At 39.6% G+C, this 22,794-nt stretch overlaps 2 protein-coding genes across 3 annotated transcripts; both read left to right on the top strand.

The window, feature by feature from the left end:
* Positions 1 to 1,921: 1,921 nt before the first annotated feature.
* On the top strand, positions 1,922 to 6,157 carry psmd9 (proteasome 26S subunit, non-ATPase 9). The gene is made up of 6 exons (XM_018752805.1): positions 1,922 to 2,083; positions 2,422 to 2,521; positions 2,844 to 3,037; positions 3,205 to 3,306; positions 5,185 to 5,273; positions 5,847 to 6,157. Exons 1-6 carry the CDS (start codon positions 1,958 to 1,960, stop codon positions 5,872 to 5,874), a joined length of 639 nt encoding a protein of 212 aa, XP_018608321.1. The 5' UTR covers positions 1,922 to 1,957; the 3' UTR covers positions 5,875 to 6,157.
* Positions 5,864 to 22,036, top strand: cfap251 (cilia and flagella associated protein 251). 2 transcript variants are annotated; one of them, XM_018752804.2, is made up of 22 exons: positions 5,864 to 5,928; positions 7,486 to 7,541; positions 7,693 to 7,998; positions 8,697 to 8,837; positions 9,494 to 9,603; positions 9,807 to 9,915; positions 10,442 to 10,522; positions 10,652 to 10,729; positions 10,823 to 10,867; positions 11,050 to 11,249; positions 11,815 to 12,000; positions 12,539 to 12,786; positions 13,234 to 13,385; positions 14,084 to 14,257; positions 14,735 to 14,919; positions 15,251 to 15,365; positions 15,949 to 16,112; positions 17,880 to 17,970; positions 18,186 to 18,329; positions 18,432 to 18,660; positions 19,157 to 19,258; positions 21,446 to 22,036. In XM_018752804.2, the coding sequence occupies exons 3-22, from the start codon at positions 7,711 to 7,713 to the stop codon at positions 21,589 to 21,591; spliced, it is 2,988 nt and encodes a 995-aa protein (XP_018608320.1). In that variant the 5' UTR covers positions 5,864 to 5,928; positions 7,486 to 7,541; positions 7,693 to 7,710; the 3' UTR covers positions 21,592 to 22,036. The 2 variants fall into 2 exon arrangements, with proteins under 2 accessions (XP_018608320.1, XP_018608319.1); XM_018752803.2 differs by lacking the exon at positions 5,864 to 5,928 and adding an exon at positions 6,758 to 6,837.
* Positions 22,037 to 22,794: the final 758 nt, after the last annotated feature.

The raw sequence follows: 22,794 nt of genomic DNA, 5'->3' as shown, positions 1-22,794 counted from the left end.
GTACGTTGCTTTGGACAAAAGTGTCCGCTAAATGAATAAATGTAAATGTGAGGTATGGTGGGGGAGGTATTCAAACTGAAAAGGTCCAGTGCTGCAGGAAATTATGTCCCAAGTCATGCTACAGCTGTAGTGCCATTGATCAAGGTACACTCATTCCTGACATAACAAGTTCCTGTTATATGACCACTTGTATCAGATATCTTGGGACAGTAATGCACATTTGCCATCTCAAACCTGAAAGGTTTCTGTCCCTCAATGATGTTAATCTATTTTCTTACTAGATACAGTTTATTTAAAATGGCTGCAATGGTAACAAAAAAAAAAAAGCTTAATGTCCAGACTAGCATTATCTGTTAGAAAAGCTATACAGCACCTCTTTCACCAATGTCCAAAATTGTCCTGCATGAAAGACACAGGCAGCTGTGAACTTTATCATAAACAACGTTGAGATAAAATCATAAAAATGTGTCTTAAAAAGTTGAAAAAGTGTAAAGGCATGGGGAAAGGCTTCAAAAGCATAAAAAAATGACAAAATATAACATTATAAAGAACCATTTTTGTTTTGCAATCAACTACTTTTCATAAGCAATAATGGTAATTCAAATAACAGCCTGATTTCTTAGAACAAATAAATCCCCTTGTGAACGGATTCAGTAAAAAAAACCTCACACCTCAAACCCTTGTCCTGTTTGCGACAATCCAAGCCTATCCCAGGATCACTGGGTACAAGACTTGGGGGGGGTTCATTCCAGGGTAGCTACACATGCACTATGGTATGGGCAGTTTAGTGTCACCAGTTAACCTGAACTTCATGTATTTGGACTGTGGCAAGAAGAAACCCATGCAAACTCTACACAGACTGAGCCAGATTCAAAGCTATGCCCAGACAGCCAAGGTGCTGTGAGACAACAGCTCTACCAGCTGCACCATCGTGCTGAGTGGTAAGAATATGCTGTAAAATGAATAAAACTATAGTTGCTTAACATGGTTTTAACTAAATAACAAATAATTATAATCAGTCAAACATATCAAAATATAGGTGGAGGGGGCATGGTGGCGTGGTGGGTTCTGCCGGTGCCTGCTGTGTGGCAGGTCTGGGGTTTGAGCCCTGCTTGGGGTGCCCTGCGACAGACTAGCGTCCCGTCCAGGGTGTGTCGCCTACCCCTTCGGCCTTACGCCCTGCGTTGCCGGGTAGGGCCTCCGGCTCGCCGCAACGCAACCGCTCACTGCAGTCTCATATTAATTTATTCTTTTTTCAAATATTAATAGTATTCTAGACACATCAAATACAACAGACACCCAGAACTGAGACAACACTGAATTCCGTTTGTTCAATGCAATGCAAAAAATCAATGAAATCAAAAACTAAGTCTCAATTTGAATGAATTTGTCAACTGGGACCGCTTAATTAAAACATGATGAACACAGCGTCAACGAACAAGCTTGCACATTTTACCATATACATTTCTTAAAATCTATTTAACTCCATCATCAAATCAAAAAAAAAAACAATAAAACCAGTCATACATAAATAAAAACAACACACTCATATTCAGTCACAATTTTTTCACTGATTAATCATGCACAGCGTGCACTGAATAATCCTTAGGCTTACCGTACCACTCGGCTTCTTTGGCTCCACCTTTTGTTCTCATGGTAACAGGACGCCACTTAGAATCCCCAACAGCTGTAGCTGCTGTAAGAACAAGTTGAATAAAGGTGCGGGCAAAGTTCTACTGCGAGCAAACAGCAATTATTTTAAAATAATTATTTTAAAAAATGCATTGTTTTGAAGCCAGCAGTGCAAGTTACTTTCGTACGAGACCACGGTGTCATTGACGTCACTGAAAAGGGTCCACATTGGTGGCGCTGAAGTAGCAGAATTTTCATTATCGCGTGCAGTTTTTCCCATTCCCCGATCCGTAGTTGTAGTTCCTGTTTGCCGCGTAACACTGGCATGAGCATGACTGAGGAAAATACTGGTCCGAGCTCCACGATAACAATCGAGGACGTTCAGAATCTTGTCAAAAGGAAAGACGAAATCGAAGAACAAATTAAAGCGTACTACGATGTGCTGGAAGATGTGAGTTAATGTAGAAACCTACAATAACTGTGTCTGCTGCTACCCAACGGCTGTTAGTAACACGACTTACATTACAACAAACACAGTTCGGTTAGTCGTGTTGGACTGGTTCCGTGAAACAAACGTCCAGCTGACATTCTGCTGTTTTGGAGTGCAGAACAGTCTGTGTTGGTGCTCTATTTATTATCTTGATCTTCATCTGCTACGACTAAAATAGGCTTATGCTCAGAAGGCCTGTTATTTTCAAATTTTGTTTCGTTACACTGAGTGATCATCATCATCACTCTCAATTTTTGTCACAAATTGTTTTGTGGTTCCTGTATGTTCTTGATTTCCAGCAAGGTGTCGATATGCAAGGGCCTTTAGTGGACATGGAAGGCTACCCACGGGCAGATGTGGATCTGTACCAGGTCCGAACTGCGAGACACAACATCAACTGTAAGACAGTTTTTCACTTCTGATTGTAGAAGACATGATGCATAGTGGTTAGGGCTGTTCCCTTGTTAGTATGAATGTAAAATTAATTTTCTCTGACTTTGATCAAGACACTGACCTTACTGTATAAATGGAAAGTCAATGTAAAGCTGCCCATATTGTATAACACTATAAATCACCTGGGACAAAGGTGCCAGGTGAAAGATTTAAAAAATGCTGCAAGTGCCAATACAGTGACAATCTTTAAGACTTTCAGTTTTTAAGTCCAAAATATATTGTTTGTGAGACTGAGACTTGTTATATTAATATTTGCATGTTGGCTCAGGTCTGCAGAATGACCACAAAGCGATCATGCTGGAGATTGAAGAAGCCCTGCACAAACTGCATGCGCGGGAAAGGGCCAAGCGGGAGCAGGATGAGGCAGAGGCTCAGGCAGGGGGTCCATCAGAGATCAACAGCCTGCCTCCACCCTTTGCCCGGGTTGACACCATCACACAGGGATCCCCAGCCAGCCAATGTGTGAGTCCTCAAACTTCACTGTACACCATAAACTTTTTAGTGCCTAATAATGGAAAGAAAACTTTAACCTCCACTAACAGTATGATGGTTCAGGGCATGTGCGGTCAGTGGAAATCTGCAGTACTTGTTTATTTGCTGTTGTGATTAATTGTAATTCTCACCCTCAGGGCTTGCGAGTTGGTGATGAGATTATCGAATTTGGCTCTGTAAACACTGAAAACTTTCAGAACCTTCACAACATTGCTTCTGTGGTCCAGCACAGTGAAGGGGTGAGTGCTGCAGTGTGTTTGCAGTCATTTAATAGAGCAGTTGCTCCACACAGAAATTGACATACTGTTCATAAGAATATGAATTTATTGACTGTGAATGCTGATAGAAAATGTAATGGATATATAGTTTCTAATAATATGTGTCAGCAGATATTCTTGTTTAACGATCCCTCACATAATGGATTCCTGTACAGTATAAAATTGCTGTAGTGGCTTGTGTAAAAGTGTACCATTTTGTCAATCTAGGGGCTAATCATTAGTACAATGACATTTCTGCCTTTTGCAGGTATTTATCATCCATTTGTATTATTTGTGCAAAACTTACACAGAAGCAACAGGCAGGCAATACTGCCACACACACACATCCATTCAATCTCACAGCTGTGACTCCAGACAACAGTATACCAGTACTTGGTTGTTGGATCAAAGCAGTCATTTCACACAAGAAGAAGAAGAAGTAAACATGGAATAAACACTCATAAAAACATTTAAGAAAATTACAGAACACAATAAATTTATTAGTGGACAGCAACATGGGAGAATAATGTCCTACCACATTGAGTCTCACTGATCGCAGTCATTGCTCAGTATAAATCTCATGTAACAGCTGAAACAGAAGATTAAGTACTGTACTATTATTAATTCATTTACCTGATACTTTTCTCCAGTGCAACACTGTTAAACTACTTGCAATGATTTACCAATTTATATCGCTGTGTAATGTTTACTGTATCAATTTACTTTGCTCAAGGGTACTCCAGCAAGAAGCTGGTTATGAACGTAGGTCTTGAAAGTTCATATTAGAAATAATGTATAAACTTGTAACTTATTTCTCTCCTCATGCATCAGAATGGGCTTTGCAAGACAGGTGTCTGTTAGCTTAAAGCTGTCCAACACAACTTCACTTGCATTTTATTTTTAAATTACTTAGTAAATAGAAAAAAGCTGTCATATTGCTTGTCTGTTATTGCTTGTTATTGTCGAACTGTCATTGTGCTTTTACTTCTGCTATTTACAAAAAGGTGATTTTCTTTGGAATAATAGTGCTTGGCTATACACAAGAGATGTCTGGGAAGCAGATTTTCTCTGCCAGGGATGTAGTCTCTGGGCTTCTCAGGCTTATGCACTCTGCTGCTATTGGGAAAGGTTTAAATAAGCAGTGATGAGATTGTCCCTCAACCTTCTTCCCTTACTGCTGCTGTGGCCATGTACACGTGAGCCACAATAGCATAAATAGCTTTAATGACATTAATACATTTACACGATCTTTAATAAAGCTTTAACCTTATGATCAAATGAATATCGTCTAATGTAAAACATTTGTTTGTAATGGTATGCATTGCATCACTGTTCATGCATTTCATTTTGGTTTTTAATTAATTTTAGGTGACAGAATTTTTATTCAAAAACTGTTATTTTTCCCATAATAATATTAATTCAACCACCTCACAATGAAAATTTCCTTAACAGTGACTTCACTGGACAAATGAACCCCAATAGGCGAGAGATAAGTGTATAACATTTTCGGTGACTATAATTTTCCAATTTACGTTGAATAAAGGTGCGGCTGTTCAGGACCTCTACTCAAACTGTTTATAGATCTGTGTCCTTAACCATTATGTTGTTTGCCACATCATCATGAAATTTTGCAACCAGCACATAAAACCAAACAAGCATGCACATTGTTCCAGCACAAGGTGACATATGTAAACAGGAGTACAGTTCTGTGATAAAACCTATGTTAAATATTTATGAAATCTTTTATAGGGTTGCAGCTAATAACACTTTGGTTTCAGTTATAGTTGTAGTTGATATATTCTGGCTCTAAACCCAGGGTAATGATTTTTTTGTTGTCTGCCTCACACCTCCTATCCACAGAAACCCCTGAGTGTCACTGTGGTTCGTAGCGGTCAGAAAGTCCAGCTGTGCCTGACCCCCCAGCAGTGGTCAGGGAGAGGCCTACTGGGGTGAGTCCCTCATTTCTTGGAACAACTACAGACACACATTGGCTCTGATTTATTTAATCGTTTTTATGTATTTTAACACTAAAATTCTATAAATCGGGTAGGTTGTTCTTTGTCTTGAATGAGACTAGTAAAACATTTATAGGCAAGCCTTTTGCTTCTAAATATCCAGACAACACAGATTCAGGTACACAGTCTAGAGTGTTAATGTATTTTTTGGGGTTGTGGCAAAGCACCTTTTTATGGATTGTTATAATTATGTTGTTAGTCTGTGGATTATGGCTGGTTTTTCATTCAACATGAAAAGGGAAATATATTTTTTTCATTCATTTCTCAGATTTGCATTACTGGACATATCAATGTGTGTGGTTTAATTTTAGAAGCAGGACTTACTAATGATTTTGTAATATCAGTTGCTATTTATAAAGAAAATTATATGCATTTCTAATCTTCAGTACAAAAAAATACTTAGCCTTTGTGTGGATTATTAAATACTTTATTGGTGAAAATCAAAAATAATACATTATTTAAGAATACTGTAAGACTGATGATTTGTGTGTTTTTCATTACTGACAGATGTAACATAGTGCCTCTTCGGAGATGAAGAACAATCTGCACCCCACAAGATGGTTCTTCAGACCTTCACTAGACCATCATGGTGGGATACATTTTGTAGTTGGGTTGTTATAGATTCAAAGGTTGAACGAGGAAGTAGTTTTTCATACCAGATCAACTGGATGGGGTTATATTGATTTTTTTTTTTTTTTTTTTTAAATTGTGCCATCTGGGAATGGGGGCCATGCTGTGACAATTGTATAATTTAAAATCAAACTAGGACTGCCCATCATCTGTAACAATGCTGGGAGTCAGTCAAATTGAGATTTGATAACAGGAATTAAATATATTCATATTTGAGGTTTCACTGCTTCTTTTGGTGTTTTTCTTAGCTGCTCAATGAAATGTTGTGTAAAATTTTCAAAATCCAAAGAATCTTCATGCAAGAAACACTGCAAAGTTGTTCAGTAACATAGCCAAGACTGCTAAAAAAATATATATGTATGGTATTTCACTGTTTGGTACATATGGGTAGAAACCCAAAACTTCATTTAATGTAATTCTTCAAATGAAATCACAATGAGAGTGGAGTGGGCGGTGCTTTAAGATGCATAACACAATGAAGAAGTTAAAAACGAGTAGAATGTGTCCACAAGGAGCGTCTTGCTGGTTGCACAATCCCAAATTGCAATATAAAAATTAACAAAAGATCATTCTAAATCTTAAAATTACATTACATTTACATTTATAATTATTACATTTTAAAATCCAAATACCGTACACAAGAATGAGGGCACAATTTAACGTCTGGCAGTCTGATTGATACTGTTACCGTGTTGTTCATATGGCTTTTCTTTTCCTCCCATAACCCCTTGCGCGCGTTTCTAAGCAACGGCGGGACGCTGTGAGCTGCCGACACGTTCATTGTTCTTTCGGCGAATCTGTTTTTCGAACTTTGTGCATTCCTTTAAGTTTTAATGTAATTTAACTTTTACACAAAGTGCTGAAGGAGGTCAGTTCAGAATTTTTAAAATATGGATACTAGAGTGTTTGTTTTCTAGTTTCCTGCTTGAAATGTAAAGTGATATCGTTTTTCAGAAAGTTATTGAATACGAATTTTGTTATAATGATTATCACGTATACATTACGTAACCGATTTTGAACGACATGCCGAGGCTACTTAATTACTATTAAAATTATGTTTTTATACGCCCCAAAATTACGAAAATAGGTTAGATAATGTCTTATTGTTTTGTAAGGATGTAGCATTTCTGTTTTATCATTAAATTATCGTTATTTAATTTGTCACTTACATATCCTAATAGAATTACGTGGTTTACCATAATAACGTTTTGCATATAAATATGTGCCGTTTTCCGTGTTAAAAATATCAAAAATAATGCTTCTGTAAGAACAGCAATCACCTTTAGAAACTGCATTATTTGTAGCTGTTTTAATGATCTAACATCTTTCTGAAATATTATTTACAATGATAAATAATGGACTTTACAGCGATTTGCCCATTTTCAATGCCTTGGTATTTCTACTGAGTAAATAAAAATTAACCCAGTGTTTTTAGGTTGCAAAGGGAAAGCATAAACCCAGTGTTGCCTGCTGCACTGAGGTTCAGATCATCTCTGTTCATCTCAATTTTCTATAGAGCACCTCACTGAGCACAGGTGACAGGAGGAAAAAGAAAGGACAACAGAAGCAAAGGTATTCAAACATTCCAGTTGTTAGTAACTGAATTCTTAGACTGCTATAACATATTATGTAAGTTCTGCCTTTTTCACAAGAGAAGTGAGAACAATGATTTTAAGACACTCATCGTGATCTCAGTGCTGCACATCTGTTACTTTGACTGCAGCAAGCGGTGGGATTGATAATGTCTGGTGTCAGTGGAACACAGAGCCCCAGTAGCTTGGTAGATAGTAAGGAAGAGGCATCCCCTCCAAAATCAGGAGAGCAAAATGAGAAAGCTGACAGTCTGACACAATCAGACATGGAGAGTGGTGAAGAGGAACCAAAGAAAGAACATGAGGATGGGCAGGAGAGCCATCTAGATCTTGGAGTCCAAGGGCAGCCAAGGGACTCTCAGGTGTACACAGCCACCTCCAGGACACTGTTTTCCTTGGAGCAAAGCAGATCTCCCAGTGCCAAAACACACCCTTTGGTGAGTAAGTGGAAATTACTTCAGGTCCAATAAAAACGTTCCAGACTCCCTTATTGAGATCTGATTCGAGATGAGATTGGACTGGATTTGCTTTATTGTCTGCTGTAATGCTATATTTTTTTCTCTGGCTTCCTCACAAATTACATCTGTTTAAAGCATACTTAAATTTTACACATTACAGCATTTACAATAGAATAAATTCACTATAGTATATATGAAATTATTTAGGCAATCAATTTAGGACAAATTAAGAAAAAGAACAGATAAATTAAGAATTGAATCCAGTGTTTTCAGGTTGCAAAGGAAAAGCCTTAAACCCAATGCTGCCCTTTTAGTTCAGTTCATAAGTTCAGACTCCCATACTGAGATCTGATTTGATTTGGGATTTGACTGGATTTACATTATTGTCTGCTGTAACACTATATTTTTCTCTGGCTTCTTCACACATTACAAATGTTTAAAGTGTGATTTATACACACATACACGGACAGGCATATTACACTTTTGCAGCATTCTCAGTGGAATAAAAGCACTATAGTAAACATGGAATTGTATAGACAGGTGACAGCAGTTGAATCATAAGCAGCAGTTTTTGTGATTTCATTGAACAGGAGCAATAATGCCACACTCCTGAATTAACTGTGAAAGTTGTAATACTGGCCTCACTGATCAGTGATGCCTCTTATATGTGGTTTCAGAACCTGGAATGGGCTTTTGGAATAAACAAGTCTCTTCCAGTCTTCAACCTGCATCATGATGAGCAGCTGGTGGTCCTGTATGGCTGTGCCCATGTGGCCGTTGTGTATAATCACACTTCCAACTCCCAGTACAGATTTCAGGCAAGGCTGAATTACCCTTTATCAACATTTTGGATAAATGGAACAAACCCAGGCTGAACAATAATCTTTCAGGAAAAAATGCATAAGATGCAATTAAAACCATTTTATCATTTTAGTTTTTATTAAGTATATGTATGGTATGTTTCAAGTCTATCGTTTGTAAATGTAACTGCTTCAGTTCATTATTGCATTTACATGCACTTAGCTTGCAAGTTCTGTAATGTAAGGATAATTTAAATCACTCAAGTTTGAAAAGTTATTCGTTTAAACATGTGGATATGTGTTTCATTAAACGCTTCACTGTGATCCACGTTCCTTATTAACTTTTTTGTTCATGCCAGAAATCATATGATATTTAGTGTTTAGTGTGAGTTCAGTGAAAGTTTAGTGTCAGTTAAAGCATCACTTGGTGTGAACTACTAGCAACCCACACGTATAATCAGCACTGTTCCCTGAAAGAGAAACACCTTGTTGGCCTGGATTTTTGGTGCTGCTTCTTGTGTCAGGAGTCTGTGGTTTGCAGGTGGTTCTAGGGCTATCACTTGGTAGAAAGAGTACTGATTGTGTGTACCCCTGCCTTAGATGCTTCCTTTCAAGCAAGTAAATACTATAAACAATGACTGAGATAATCAAATTAAATTGATATAATTCCCCAGGGTCACTGCAGCCTTATTTCCTCTCTCTGCATGAGTGAGGACAAACGATGGCTGGTGACAGCAGACAAGGGCTCTGAGAGCTTGGTCATCATATGGGACACTTACTCGGGGTAAGGCTTTTTATGGAATACGTCTAACTACTGGTTCCAGTAACTGCACATAACATGCCACAATGTTTTTGGCAAGAGGTCTTATTAATAGCTTGGAGTTGTCTTCCTTAGTTATAAAACTGTTGAATATAAAAATCAAAAAATAAATCAAAAGTGTGTTATTAGGTTGTGTCTGGGAAATGTATGCCAACTTTTTGTTACAGGATCCCTGTAAGGACAATTTTTGACTGCCACCCTGAAGGAGGAGTTGCAGCCATTGCATTGTCAAGAGATTCAAAGCTACTGGTGTCTGTTGGAGCTGGACCCATTCAGGTTGGTGAAAGTTCAGAGAATCAAGCAGAAAGAATCAGCTCCATCTCCAGAAATTCTAGAAGCACTCAAGTTTTTTTCTATTTATTGAAGGGGGTGCGGTGGCGCAGTGGGTTGGACCACAGTCCTGCTCTCCAGTGGGTCTGGGGTTCGAGTCCCGCTTGGGGTGCCTTGCGGCGGACTGGCGTCCCGTCCTGGGTGTGTCCCCTCCCCCTCTGGCCTTACGCCCTGTGTTGCCGGGTAGGCTCCGGTTCCCCGTGACCCCGTAAGGGACAAGCGGTTCTGAAAATGTGTGTGTGTGTGAATCAATTTCCTTCCTCTTCAGTAAATGTTTATTTAGTGTAAATAAATTCAGTGTTGTATACAAGAACTGTATGTGTTTATTATCATACTATCATAATGGGCAGAGGCACGAAATTTTTCAGTCAGTGGAATTGATTAAAATGTGAGGGAAAAACAGCTAATTAACCAAGTTATGAGAATGAATGCGCCGTTAGTTGTAAATAAGCCATACATTTTTCTTTGACAGAGGGTGTGTGTCTGGGACTGGACTAGTGACACTGAAAATCCACTCTGTGTGACTGACCTTAGCCTAGAGCTTGGCCGCCAGGTAAGGCTCAGATGATTAGTTGTTTGGTTTAAATTTACATTTGTACCAGGGAAAATCCTCAGGGCCCATTTCATCAAATAATCTTGATAAGTTTTTTAATAATAAATATATATCTTTATTTTGTTTCAGCATCACATCCTCTTTCACCCCAATGACAGCAGCCAACTTCTCAGTAATAGTGACACTCACGTTTTATTTTATACTATGGTAAGCAATATTTTGGGAGACTGTGTAACAATAAGATTTTATCTGAACTTCACACATGGTATGCCAGATGTAACAAACAATGTTTCCTTACAGGAAATGGAACATCTTCATTACTCCGTCCCAGAAATTTCAGATAAGGTGTACTTCCTCCTGCGCTGTCAGAAAAACTCTCTTCAGATTAATTAAAAGTGTTCATTGCTGTAATGCCTCTGTACTTTAAACTTTTGATTCGTTATGGTGCTTAAGTAGCTTTATGAATCCAGAAATAATGTTGTATATAGTATATATTTACCTGTACTTATTTCTACTCCTTAATTCAGACCTTCAGCAAAGTAGTTGGCTCTGTAAGTCAGTCCATCTTCTGCCTGCAAGGTTCTCAAGCCATTTCAGCAACGATGGCTGGCAACCTGTTACTGTGGGATGTCGCTCATACCACCACTACCCATCAGCCCCACAGGGAAGTCATCAAGCTCATCCCCCTGCAGGATGATGGCATCACTGTGCTGACCCTCAATCAAAGGTACGAAGCACCTTTCCCTGCTTCTGTAGACCCCTCCCTACCTGCTTAGGTCCACAGTGTTCCTTCTGGCATCTGTTTCTGATTCCATGGCCTCCTTCATGGCTGAAAACTTGGCATAATGTGAACCACACTCTTTCCACAGCATTCCAACCATAGGTACTGCAGGACGGCTCTCCTGCCAGAGAGCATGTGGGCAAGATGTTAACTTGAGGCATCTGTGATTTGCACCAGCAGTTCAGTGGAAATAGTATTACTGCTGCAGACTGATTTCACCAGGGCATAAAAGGGAACTACAAGAGCTGTGTCTGTTCTCTAAATAACCTAGATATGTGGTGTACTATGAGAAGTGGCAGCTGAGCATGACATGCTGGGCAATTTCTGGTGCAAAACTGAAATTCTTTTCAATTACCCATCTATTTGTCTGGTTCTTCTCATGTTGTTTCATATCTTATGTAAAATTAATATGATAGATAAGCACAAACAACAACTGTGAAACTAATTTGTGGGTGGTGTCTTTCCAGTGGGGTATCTAGGAGCATTCGGTATGATTCTTCTGTGCTTGCAGTTTCATTGTGACAGGTGACATCAGGGGACATGTCAAGTTCTATGACAATAAGTTCAAACTCATGACCTGGTTCAGTGAATTCAACCTGGACCCAATCACCTCCATCAGCTTCTCCAAAGAGACGGATATCGCTATGCTTGAATACGGAGAAAACTGCAGTCTGGAAGCCAAGCAGTTTGTCGTCCAGTAAGCTCCAGCAGTGTTTTAATAGAAACATATAAATCATATTTACTTGGTGTTAAATAAAATGAAAACACCATGGAAGTTTAAATGACCCAGTATTCAAATGGTTATCCTGGGTAAATGTTTCAAGATGACAGACAAATAGACAGCTCGGTATACTGTATTTGGAGGTGCAGTGATGCAGTGGGCTTGGCCGGATCCTGCTCTCTGGTGGGTCTGGGGTTCAAGTCTCGCTTGGGGGGCCTTGTGACGGACTGGCCTCCTGTCCTGGGTATGTCCTCTCCCCCTCCAGCCTTATGCCCTAAGTTGCTGGGTTCGGCTCTGGCTCCCCGCAACCCCGTATGGGACAAGCGGTTTAGAAAGTGTGTGTGTGTGTGTGTGTGTGTGTGTGTAATACTAACTTTGTGACCATGGCTGGTGGCCTCAGACCTCTCCAACATTACCATTTCACCGCTCTTCAAGGCTCTGCACACTTCTCTATCTGTAAATTTCTTGATTTGTGTGATGGTACAGCGAATGTGACTCATCCCAACCCTTTCAGGAACTTTGTGGTGTCCACAGCTACTGCCATGGTGGTCTACGTAGACGCACAAGACGGCGTGCTGCAGATGTTAGTGCAGGGGGACTCTGAGGCTGTGCATGCCGTGGTCTGCCACCCATTACAGCCCTTCGTTGCCTTTGGCAGCCACTGTGGTGTCCTCAACATTTGGGACTACCAGCAGAAGAAGCCCAACTGTAGGAAAAGCTTCCCGGAGGAGAAAATCCAGTGCCTGGCGTATGATCCTCAAGGTGGGTACTGTAGTGTCAGGCTTGCTGAAAGGTCTGGAATCACCGGACTTTACCAGAACATGTTACTACAACAGATGGATATAGACATGACCACCATAAACTTGCATGAATTATTCAAATTGAAGTCTGAACTTCTTGGACTTGAGTTCAATTCAATTCAGTTTATTTTTATAGAGCACTCTTCACACAGTGACACAATGCTGAGCAAAGGCATAAGACAAAGAAACAAATAAGACAGTTGACTATGTGCTAGAATTGCTGTGGGTTTATGATTTTGGTGTGATCCCCCAAAACAGACAACTTCAAATACTCAGTGAAACACTCAACACATAAAAACAGCTGTTTTTACCCCTTAGCAATACCCCCACTAAGCCTCCTTCTGTACATTTCTGGCCAACAAACTGCAGACTGCTCTAAATAAACCTCCATGTATGTCCAAACACTAAGGATTGTACCTGGCAGTGGGATTTGCAAGTGGTGCTGTCAAAGTCATGGAAGTTCTGACCCTTGAGGATGAAGACGTGGAGTACTTAAAGTACAGCAAGAACGGCATAACTCACATTACCTTTTCCATGGACTCCCGATTTCTGGCCACGGCAGTGAGTTTCAGTTTGCGATGTTCAAGTGTCTTCCTGCAGTATGTCATTCATGGATGCTTCTTTTCAGGGAAGAGTTTGCTTCATCACTTAGTGAGGCTCAGAGGGAAAAAACACCATAGCTGAAATTAATTGCCTTTCTTATTATTCTTCATGGCACTCTCTTCATTCAGCAAAGCTCATTCAGTTCGGCTGCAGGATTTAGGACTGGTTCTCCCCCTCATAAAAAACTGCAGGACCATGACATTATGACATCAATAAGTAAGCGCTGCAGAGCACTGAGCACCAGGACAGCCAGGCACAAGAAAAGTTTCTTTCCTCAGGCCATCTACCTCATGAACAGCTAAATCCCCCCTAGAGAGTGAACCAGTGCAATACACAACGCTATTTATATTTATAATTATATCTATTATCACATCATATCTCTTACTCACATTCTCTTGCATTTGTATAGAACATACCTGTACATACATATAATGCCTAGTGACTATTTTTGTATATTGTGTACTTTATATTTTTTATATATTTTTTATCCTATATTCACATATTCTATCTTTTCATCTGTGTCTTGTCACTGTCATTCTGTTTGCGCTGTGGCAGTTTCTGTCACCAAGACAAATTCCTTGTATGTGTGAACATACTTGGCAATAAAGCTCGTTCTGATTCTGATTCTGATTCTGAAAACTGTAGTGTTGTGTCAGGATGCAGGGAATGCTGTGATGGTCTTCCAGCTTGCTTATGAGGACAGCAGGAAAGTATGGAATCTCCTGGGACGCTATTGCTCTCACTACAAGCCCATCCAGGACCTCCTGTTTGGGGTCTGCATGGATACCACTCAGCCTAAGCTGCTGTCCCTTGGATTGGACCGTATACTGGTGAGGTCACACATACCTGCACTATTTCCATATGGACTAATTTGTTCTGTAAAGTCTGGTTAAATGAATAGTTAAGAGTCTGCACATCAGTAGCATGGGAACCATCTCCTGCACACCTATAAAGCTGAAATTTAGACAACTGCACTGGATCAGCTAGTAATTGTGGCTATAGCCTGCCTCCTTTTTTGCTGCACTAAACAATAGGAATGCTTTTGTCCATGTGCACATCTGTAAAAAGCACTCAAAATTTTTTTTAATGGACATCAGCCTCAAGACGTGTTACTCAGGAACATCTAGGTATAATGGGTCGTTGAACAGAAAGAGAGAAACAGCAGTTGGAGTTTATGTGAAATAGAATTAGAGCTGCTCAGATGCAGCAGAAGCAGCTTTGCTCATGAGCTTTGGGTTCCTTTGTGTGTGTGTGTGTGTGTGTGTGTGTGTGTGTGTGTGTGTGTGTGTGTGTGTGTGTCTGATTAGATGGAGTATGGCTTCGAGAGCAGCAGTCAGGGTGAACTGACCATCCGGAGCACTGAGCAAATAGAGCAGAGCGCTGTGCCAACTTGCATGGCCTGGTACCCAGCCCTGACCACAGAGAGCTTTCTGCTCATCGCCTCTGACCAGTACAAAATGAAGCTCTTCAACAGTACCGACAAAATGTGCAGGTTGACCGCCACCTACCCTGCTCCGCACATCGTGTCACACAGAGTGTGTCTTTAGGTGTCACATTGTCAAAGGTTTTCAAAGCATTTTCTACAAACATCTCTCTTTGGAGTCTCAGTTAATTCATGTCAGTTTACAGCAACATTTTCAAAAGAGTATTAAAATGCTGTTTCAGATGTTTTCCTTGAAATACTTTTCATGTTCAAAAAACAATTCAGTTAGAAACTTTAATAATTGAATTATTTATGGATCATTACATTCATTTCACCACTGCTCTCTTAATTAGGTGTTTTTTAACTGAATGTGTTGACATTTTCTGTTTTTCTCATTCAGAAAGACAGTCTTAGGCCCCATATATGGTTCCCCAATTAAAAAGATTGCCATTCTGCCCAAGTCAGCAGAGGGGAACCTAGATTCTCGGTATCTTGCCTTCATAACAACAGACAAGGTCAGTGACGTTCTCTGAGCAGTCTACGTGTATTTTTGACATTTTAGAAAGAAGGATAAACAGTGTCATGATTGTATTCAAGACTTTGCTGCATCAAAGAGTGATGTAAAAAAGAAAACACAAACTCTTTCTACCCTATGGTTTTCCATAACAGTACATGTCGAATCCTCATCTAGTCCTCACCATGTTCAAACAATACACTTACGTGTAACCTGTTCTGAAAAATAATATGTAACAGATTTTACTTTATTTAAACAAAAAAATGTATTCTTTTGTTACAGGATTAAATGAGCATTTACAATTATGTGATAATAATACGGTGTACAACTGCAGGTGTGTAGATGAGCCCTTGGTGTGATGCTCACACTAGGCGTACTGTGGTTCAAGTGATTCACTGTAACAGAAAATGGACAGTGGCTACAGAATGGTGACACACCAGGCCTGACCATGTCTTGAACATCTGTGAAGAGGGCATATAAGAAAAGCATCTGTGATCATACAAGAAAACAAGAAACAGTTAGTAGTTGTGTCTCTGGTCCAGCACAAAGCTTTGGCTAAAGTCCCTCTCTTTCCTCCTGCTCAGGTGGGTCTTGAGATTCTCCCCCTAGATGGTAACCCCTACAAGTCCTTTGCCATCATTTGCCATCCAGCAGGCGTGTCTGCCTTTGCCTGCTCCTGTGATGGAAAGTACATTTTCACCATCGGTGGTCCTGATTACACCATCTTCTCGTGGGAGGCTAACCTGAAGTGAGTCCGTGCTCTGTGCTAATGGTGGTATTCAATTGTGCTTCCATATAACAAATAGTTTCAAAGTGTGAATGCAATTAATTTTATTCCATAATAATAAAAATGATGGCAAACTTTCTGTATCTAATTTCATGCATTAGAGCTGTCTAACCAAAAATTTATTGACGACAACAGTAATACAGATTTAAGATCAATGAAATCTTACATATTGGTTATTTTGTGTGTGTGTGTGGAAGTGCCAGCCAGTTGAATCTGACTCTTGATGGCCACTCACATGGTTTTTCTAGGCAAAAGAATAATAGGAGCTGTTTGTCAGTGTCATTTTCCGTGCACTCTGCACACCCCAAGCTGGTCAAGCTGGGACCAGTGGTTGTTGACCATTGACAATGGACGTTCAGGTGCAATTCTTTATAAAATGAATGGGCTGCATGGTGGCACAGCGAGTAGTGGTATGAGTAAATGTGGGTTCAATTCCCACTCAATCTGGAGTTTCCCTGAGTCCAAAGGCATGCAGTTCAGGTAGACTGGTGATGCTATATTACCTGTAGTCTGTGTGGCTATCCTGCAATAGACTAGTATCATGTCCAAAGTGTACCCCCCAGCCTTGCACTCGATGCTTCCGGGAAAGTCTCCCGTTTCCTGTCACCTTGCTCAGGACAAGCAGTTATTGAAACTGGATGGATGATTTAAAATGGGCATTGACAGGTATAAAAATTATACTTCAGTGACCAAGAAAGATGCTGTTGTGGTTGTAAGGCCTTACTTTGGTTTTAAACTTGTTGAAATCAAACATCATGCAGTAATCTTTATGCATTGCCGCAAACTCTGGGTTACTTTTAAATATTTAGTATGCATACTTGAAATACTGCCTGCCTGTATCACACCTTTGTTCCTCTTTGCACATGTTGAATTTTCTAAATTAAGTTTTGCCTGAAAAATATTTGTCACATTTCATGCTCTTGGTTAGCTTCTAAGAGCAACTGATAACTTTAAAATGTTACAGTACTTTGAATACCTACATTCTGTTATTTGATATGTCTTGAAAGTGCTTATGGTAAATAACTTACAGATTTACTGTTGCTTTTAAACTGCATAAACTGTGCAGATAACTGGATAAACTGTACAGTGCAATAACATTTGCAAATATGTTGTTTTTTTCTCTTTGTCCATATACCTTAAAGTTCATGAAATAAGTAACTATGCATTAACAATTGCAAATGTTTTTAACACACTGTTTCCTGCAGAAGTTGTTTACCACTTTCACTTACAAAACTAATTAAGTATGTAATTTGACCAGGGGATGCCCGAAGTTTTGCATAAAACTGCATATCTGTACCTGTATACGGGGACAGCTGGTAGCATAGTTGTTAGAGCTACTGCCTTTGGACCCAAAAGTTACAGGTTTGATTCCCCCCATCTGACTGTAGTACCTTTGACCAAGGTACTTCCCCTAAAATTGATCCAGTAGCATTACCTAGCTGTTTAAATGGGTAAAATAATTGTAGGTAGACTAACATTGTAAATCATTTTGGAGAAAAGCATCAGTAAAATGAGTAAATGTATTTCCATATCCCATTCACAGTTTCAGCAGGAATTGTAGAGAGCAGTGTTGCATTCCAAGGTTTAAACAGTGAATTGCTCCGGCCAGCACATTGGCATTTTTAATATTATTTTAGAGAGAATTGTAAATCACTTTAACCCATTGGTCAGCATTTGCAGCAGTCTTATCATCTCTGGACAGTTATTCTCCATACCCCTATATTTCAGTGCTCTGGAGGCTGCAGCATCTCTTGGGGGCCAGGGCCTCATCCCCTTTTACAGCCTCTTAGAAGGAGGGAGAGACGGGGAATTTTTTAAGGTGGGAACATTGCCATCTGTCACTTCTATTAGCATCATTAATAAATAAATATAGAGCCAGATAACGTGTGTTGTACTAATTGACTCTAACGGACAGTTGAGAACAAGCATCTCGAGTGAGACTCAAAGCACACAAGCCGTTTCATTACAGGGGACTATGTAAAGTGTAGGACAAAATGTAGCTCCCATCAGTCTTCTTGTGTTTCCACCTCTCAGGAGATGGAAGACTACTTCTACTACTGCCAGCTACGCAGTGAAGGAATAAACTCGATGAAGAAGAGACGGGTTTCCACAAAGATCCCTCTGAAGGAGGTTCCCTTCATTATGAGAGCCCTTGGTTTCTACCCTACAGAGCAGGAGGTACTGACCATTCCCCCTCTCAGTGGGAGATTAGGATGCACTTGTACTTTTTTCTTAGTCAGAGGCCACCTTTCTAATCCCAGCCTTGTTTCCTTCTGCCAGTTGATGGAGATTCAGAATGAAGTCAAGTTCAGCCGATACGCAGAGACAGGGAAGTATGTGACTGACATTGACCTGGAGGACTTCATCAAGCTATTTGTGAACCACAGGCCAGCATTTGGCATCTCTAGGAAAGAGATCCAGCATATATTTGAGGTCCTGGGTGATCCAAATGAGAATGGAGAGCAAAGCGTGAACAGAGAGGAACTGCTTGAGCTTCTACAAACCATAGGTTTGCTACTGCTTCATATATATTCACTTATATTAATATATGGAAAACATATAACTTTTTTTTTGTTTACACCATTTTTTCTTGTCAAGCATAAAATCCTCAACGTTTGGTTTTTAAATGACAAATTCACGTGATTATGAGGCTGAAATAATTATTTTGACAGGAACTTTCTTTTTGCGTAAAACTCTAAAAATTAATGGCACTAGCTGAAGTTATAAAAACCTGATGAGAAGGTGATCAGCGCTGAAATAGCTGCACTTAATACTCATAGATATAGATATAAATAAACAGCTTACAAACATAAAACTGTTCATGCAATAAAAGTATGACATTGTTGCCTTCTATCCATAATAGCTGGACAAGGCTATTTACATAAAACACAGTAGGTCACAAATAAAGTTCAGACTCAAACCATAGAAAGCAAAGGCCTGGTTACCTCAGCACTGTAACCTTAATAGCACTTTGGTTGTTGTACATGTCATGTTCCTCTGTCCAGGGGAAAATATGACAGAGGAAGAGCTGACTGAGTGCTTTACTACATTATTGGGAAGAAATCCTGAGGGTGGACGATCTGAACTGGAAAGCACTGAGCATACAGGTACAGAAAAATCTTAGTAATTAAGAAAGTGCATCAGACTAATTCTGACTGTGGAGAACTTGAACATTAGTTTTCTATTTAGCTTTCAAGGATCATATTGAGCAAGATACCTGAAAACAAGATTGCTTTGGTCAGTTGCACATGTACAGTATCTTCTGCAGAACAGGGTCTCAGATATCAAAAATTGAATGTAGCAGTTTGTACAAAAAGGCAGCATTTGGCTCTGATAAGAAGCCTTTGGTTTAATATAGACAGGTATTAACCCACTGCATGAGCTGTTTTCAGAATATAAATGTACAGTAAAATAGCTGTACTGTTTTGAAATGTAAATAAGTAGACATTGTGCAATAATTATTGTCAAAAATGTGATAAAACTGAGGTCACAAGGGAGTAACGAGTATATACACCGATCAGTCACAACATTAAAACCACTGACAGATAGAGTGGATAACATTGATTATCTCATTACAATGGTACCTGTTAAGGGGTGGGATATAATAGGCAACAAGTGAACAGTCATTTCTTGAATTTTATGTGTTGGAAGCAGGAAAAATGGGCAAGCATAAGGATCTGAGCAACTTTAACAAGGGCCAACTTGTGATGGCTAGATGACTGGGTCAGAGCATCTTCAAAATGGCAGGTATTGTGGGTTGTTCTCAGTATGCAGTGGTTAGTACCTACTAAAAGTGGTCCAAGGACAGACAACCGGTGAACCAGCAACAGGATCATGAGTACCCAAGGCTCAGTGATGCACGTGGGGAGGAAAGGCTAGCCCGCCTGGTCTGATCCCACAGAAGAGCTACTGTAGCACAAATTGCTGAAAACCTTAATGCTGGTCATGATAGAAAGGTGTCAAAACACACAGTACATCGCAGCTTGCTGTGTATGGGGCTGCGTAGCCGCAGACTGGTAAGAGTGCCCATGCTGACCCCTGTCCACTGCTGAAAGCGCCTAAAATGGAGCAACGGAAGAAGGTGGCCTGGTCTGATGAACGTTTTCTTTTAGATCATGTGGATGGCAGGGTGCATGTGTGTCATTTACCTGGAAACGAGAGGGCAGTAGGATTCTGTGGGAAGAAGGCAAACTGGCGGAGGCAGTGTGTTGCTCTGGATAATGTTCTGCTGGGAAACCTTGGGTCCTGGCATTCATGTGGATGTTACTTTGACACGTACCACTACCTAAAGATTGTAACAGACCACATACACCCCTTCATTCCAATGATATTTTCTGATAGCAGTGGCCCTGCCACACTGCAAAAATTGTTCAGGAATGGTTTGGGGAAAATAACAAGGAGTTCAAGGTGTTGACTTGGTCTCCAAATTCCCCATATCTCAATTTGATTGAGCATCTGTGGGATGTGCTGGAAACGAGGCCAATCCATGGAGGCCCCACCTTGCAACTTACAGGAGTTAAAGGATGTGCTGCTAACGTCTTGATTCCAGATACCACAGGACACCTTCTGAGGTCTTGTGGAATCCATGCCTCAGTGGATTAGAGAGGGACCTACACAATATTAGGCAGGTGGTTTTAATGTTTTGGCTGATTGGTGTATGCCCCCATTTTAGACATGAGTTTTTCTTTTTTTTGTTTAAACCATGGTAGCATTGTGTCTCCCCATGCTTCCAAGTTAAGATGGGTGGTTTGTGTTACTGTGCAGTATTAACTAAATATGTACTCATTAGTTTATGTATATTATTTTACATATCAAATAATGTTTAATTCAGCCAGATGAGATCAGTTTATGGTTTTGGGGTGTACTATATCACATACTACAATATATGGGCAACCTACTTGCTGAAGGGTACTACAGCTAGAGGTGACATTCGAACCTGTGACCTTTAGGTCTAAAAGCAGCAGCACTGACTACTATGCTAGCAGCTTCCCAAGACTTACATAAATTTATTTGCAAGTGGGTATTACATGCAAGTGGGTATTGTGTCACAAATCTGTCAAAATGTCACAAGTATGATGTATGTGATCATCCTACTGCTTGCAACATGTTTATTGTGGGCATAACCTAAGCATTAAATGCAGAAAATATATATACCACCCTACTGAGTTACAGAAGTCACTTCACAGATGGAACCAAAACAGAATGACTCCAGCAAAGTGGAGAGACACAGGCAGCTGCAGGTGTTCTGCAGAGTTTCTCACTGGTCACCTTTTTGGTCCCCCTTTCTGAAACAGCTCCTGTGGCCCTCCTGGAAAGTGAATTCCCAACCAATATCACAATGGACATACTTACTGTGGACATCCTGGGCTTCCCTGAAACTATCACAGAGGCATCGTTTTCCGAATTAGAGGGGTCACCTGCTGGATCTCAGTGCTCATAAGAGGAGCTATGAATCGGTTGCCCTACACCCTTTAGTGCTACTCCACTGGAAAGTGAACCCTACTTCTAGGGGCCAGGCTTGATTTCCTACAGCATCTGACACAGTGTTGATACCTCTGTGAAACTGCCTCATTTCTGATGTTTTTAATTGTCCTTCTCAGTTGTTATGTTCCATTTAATTGTATTGGCACAATTTCTTTTGTGGTCTAAGAACAAAACATGGACAGGTATGTGCTTGTCTTTTTTCTTTAGTACTTTCCCCAGCAATGGGTCAGTTTAGTCCAATTATACATTCAAAACCAATTTTAATATCTCCATTTGTACAGTCTCGGGGTAGTAGATGCTGTAGTGATTATTTATTGCCTTTCAGTAAAAGGACAGATTTGGACAGCTGGTAGCAAAGTGGTTAGAGCTGCTGTCTTTGGCCCCAAAGGTCACCAAACTCCCCTCCAGCTGTAGTACTCTTGAGTAAAGTAAAGTACTTACCTTAAATTCATCCAGTAAAATTACCCAGCTGTATAACTGGGTAAATAACTGTAAAAAAGCTTAACATTGTAAGCTGCTTTGGAGAAAAGCATCAGTTAAATGAATTAATGTAAATGTCTGAATCCTGATCCCTAAGGAAAGCACTTCCCCTGACTTTCCACTGTAACAAATTGAATATGTGGAATTTTGTTTGTAATAATTACCTCTGCTGGTTGGCTTCTTAAAACAAATAAATATAAGTTATTTGAACTGTGGTGATCAGTGATGAAAAATGTATCCATTAAAAACACGTACACTGGGCATTTTAGAAGTTTTTTTAGAACTAAAATATTATTCATGCAATTCCTCCATTGATGCAAACTAGTTATACTATACACACACATACACGATATATAATATATATATATAAAACTAAGTAAGAGCTGATGTATCATTTAGCGTTTAAATTCTAAGTATTTTAAGTTTTTTTTAGAATGGAAAAAGCACTATTCATAATACAAAACATTCAAAGTATATAAATTGTGGTATTAAGTTAACTCTCTAAAATATATGAAATAATGCAAGATACCACCACCAGGCACAAAAAAAAAAAAAAAAAAAAAAAAAAAAAATTATGTAAATAGTCATGTAGTAAAAGTGTTATAAAATATTTACATTACACATTTCTTAGACGCGGTTTAGACTACTTTGTTTTACAGTTAAAAAAAAAAGACACTAG

Source organism: Scleropages formosus, chromosome 1 (assembly GCF_900964775.1).
Source record: "Scleropages formosus chromosome 1, fSclFor1.1, whole genome shotgun sequence".
Classification (NCBI taxonomy): Eukaryota; Metazoa; Chordata; class Actinopteri; order Osteoglossiformes; family Osteoglossidae; genus Scleropages; species Scleropages formosus.
The sequence above is the reverse complement of the archived record's forward strand: the minus strand, read 5'-3'. Positions and strand labels throughout refer to the sequence as shown.

Coding starts and splice junctions, on each gene's coding strand:
- psmd9 (XM_018752805.1), top strand. CDS start 1,958: ATGAGCATGACTGAGGAAAATACTGGTCCGAGCTCCACGATAACAATC. Junction 2,522..2,843: donor TGCGAGACACAACATCAACT/GTAAGACAGTTT, acceptor ATGTTGGCTCAG/GTCTGCAGAATGACCACAAA. Junction 5,274..5,846: donor TCAGGGAGAGGCCTACTGGG/GTGAGTCCCTCA, acceptor CATTACTGACAG/ATGTAACATAGTGCCTCTTC.
- cfap251 (XM_018752804.2), top strand. CDS start 7,711: ATGTCTGGTGTCAGTGGAACACAGAGCCCCAGTAGCTTGGTAGATAGT. Junction 12,787..13,233: donor CCTGGCGTATGATCCTCAAG/GTGGGTACTGTA, acceptor CCAAACACTAAG/GATTGTACCTGGCAGTGGGA. Junction 13,386..14,083: donor CCCGATTTCTGGCCACGGCA/GTGAGTTTCAGT, acceptor GTGTTGTGTCAG/GATGCAGGGAATGCTGTGAT.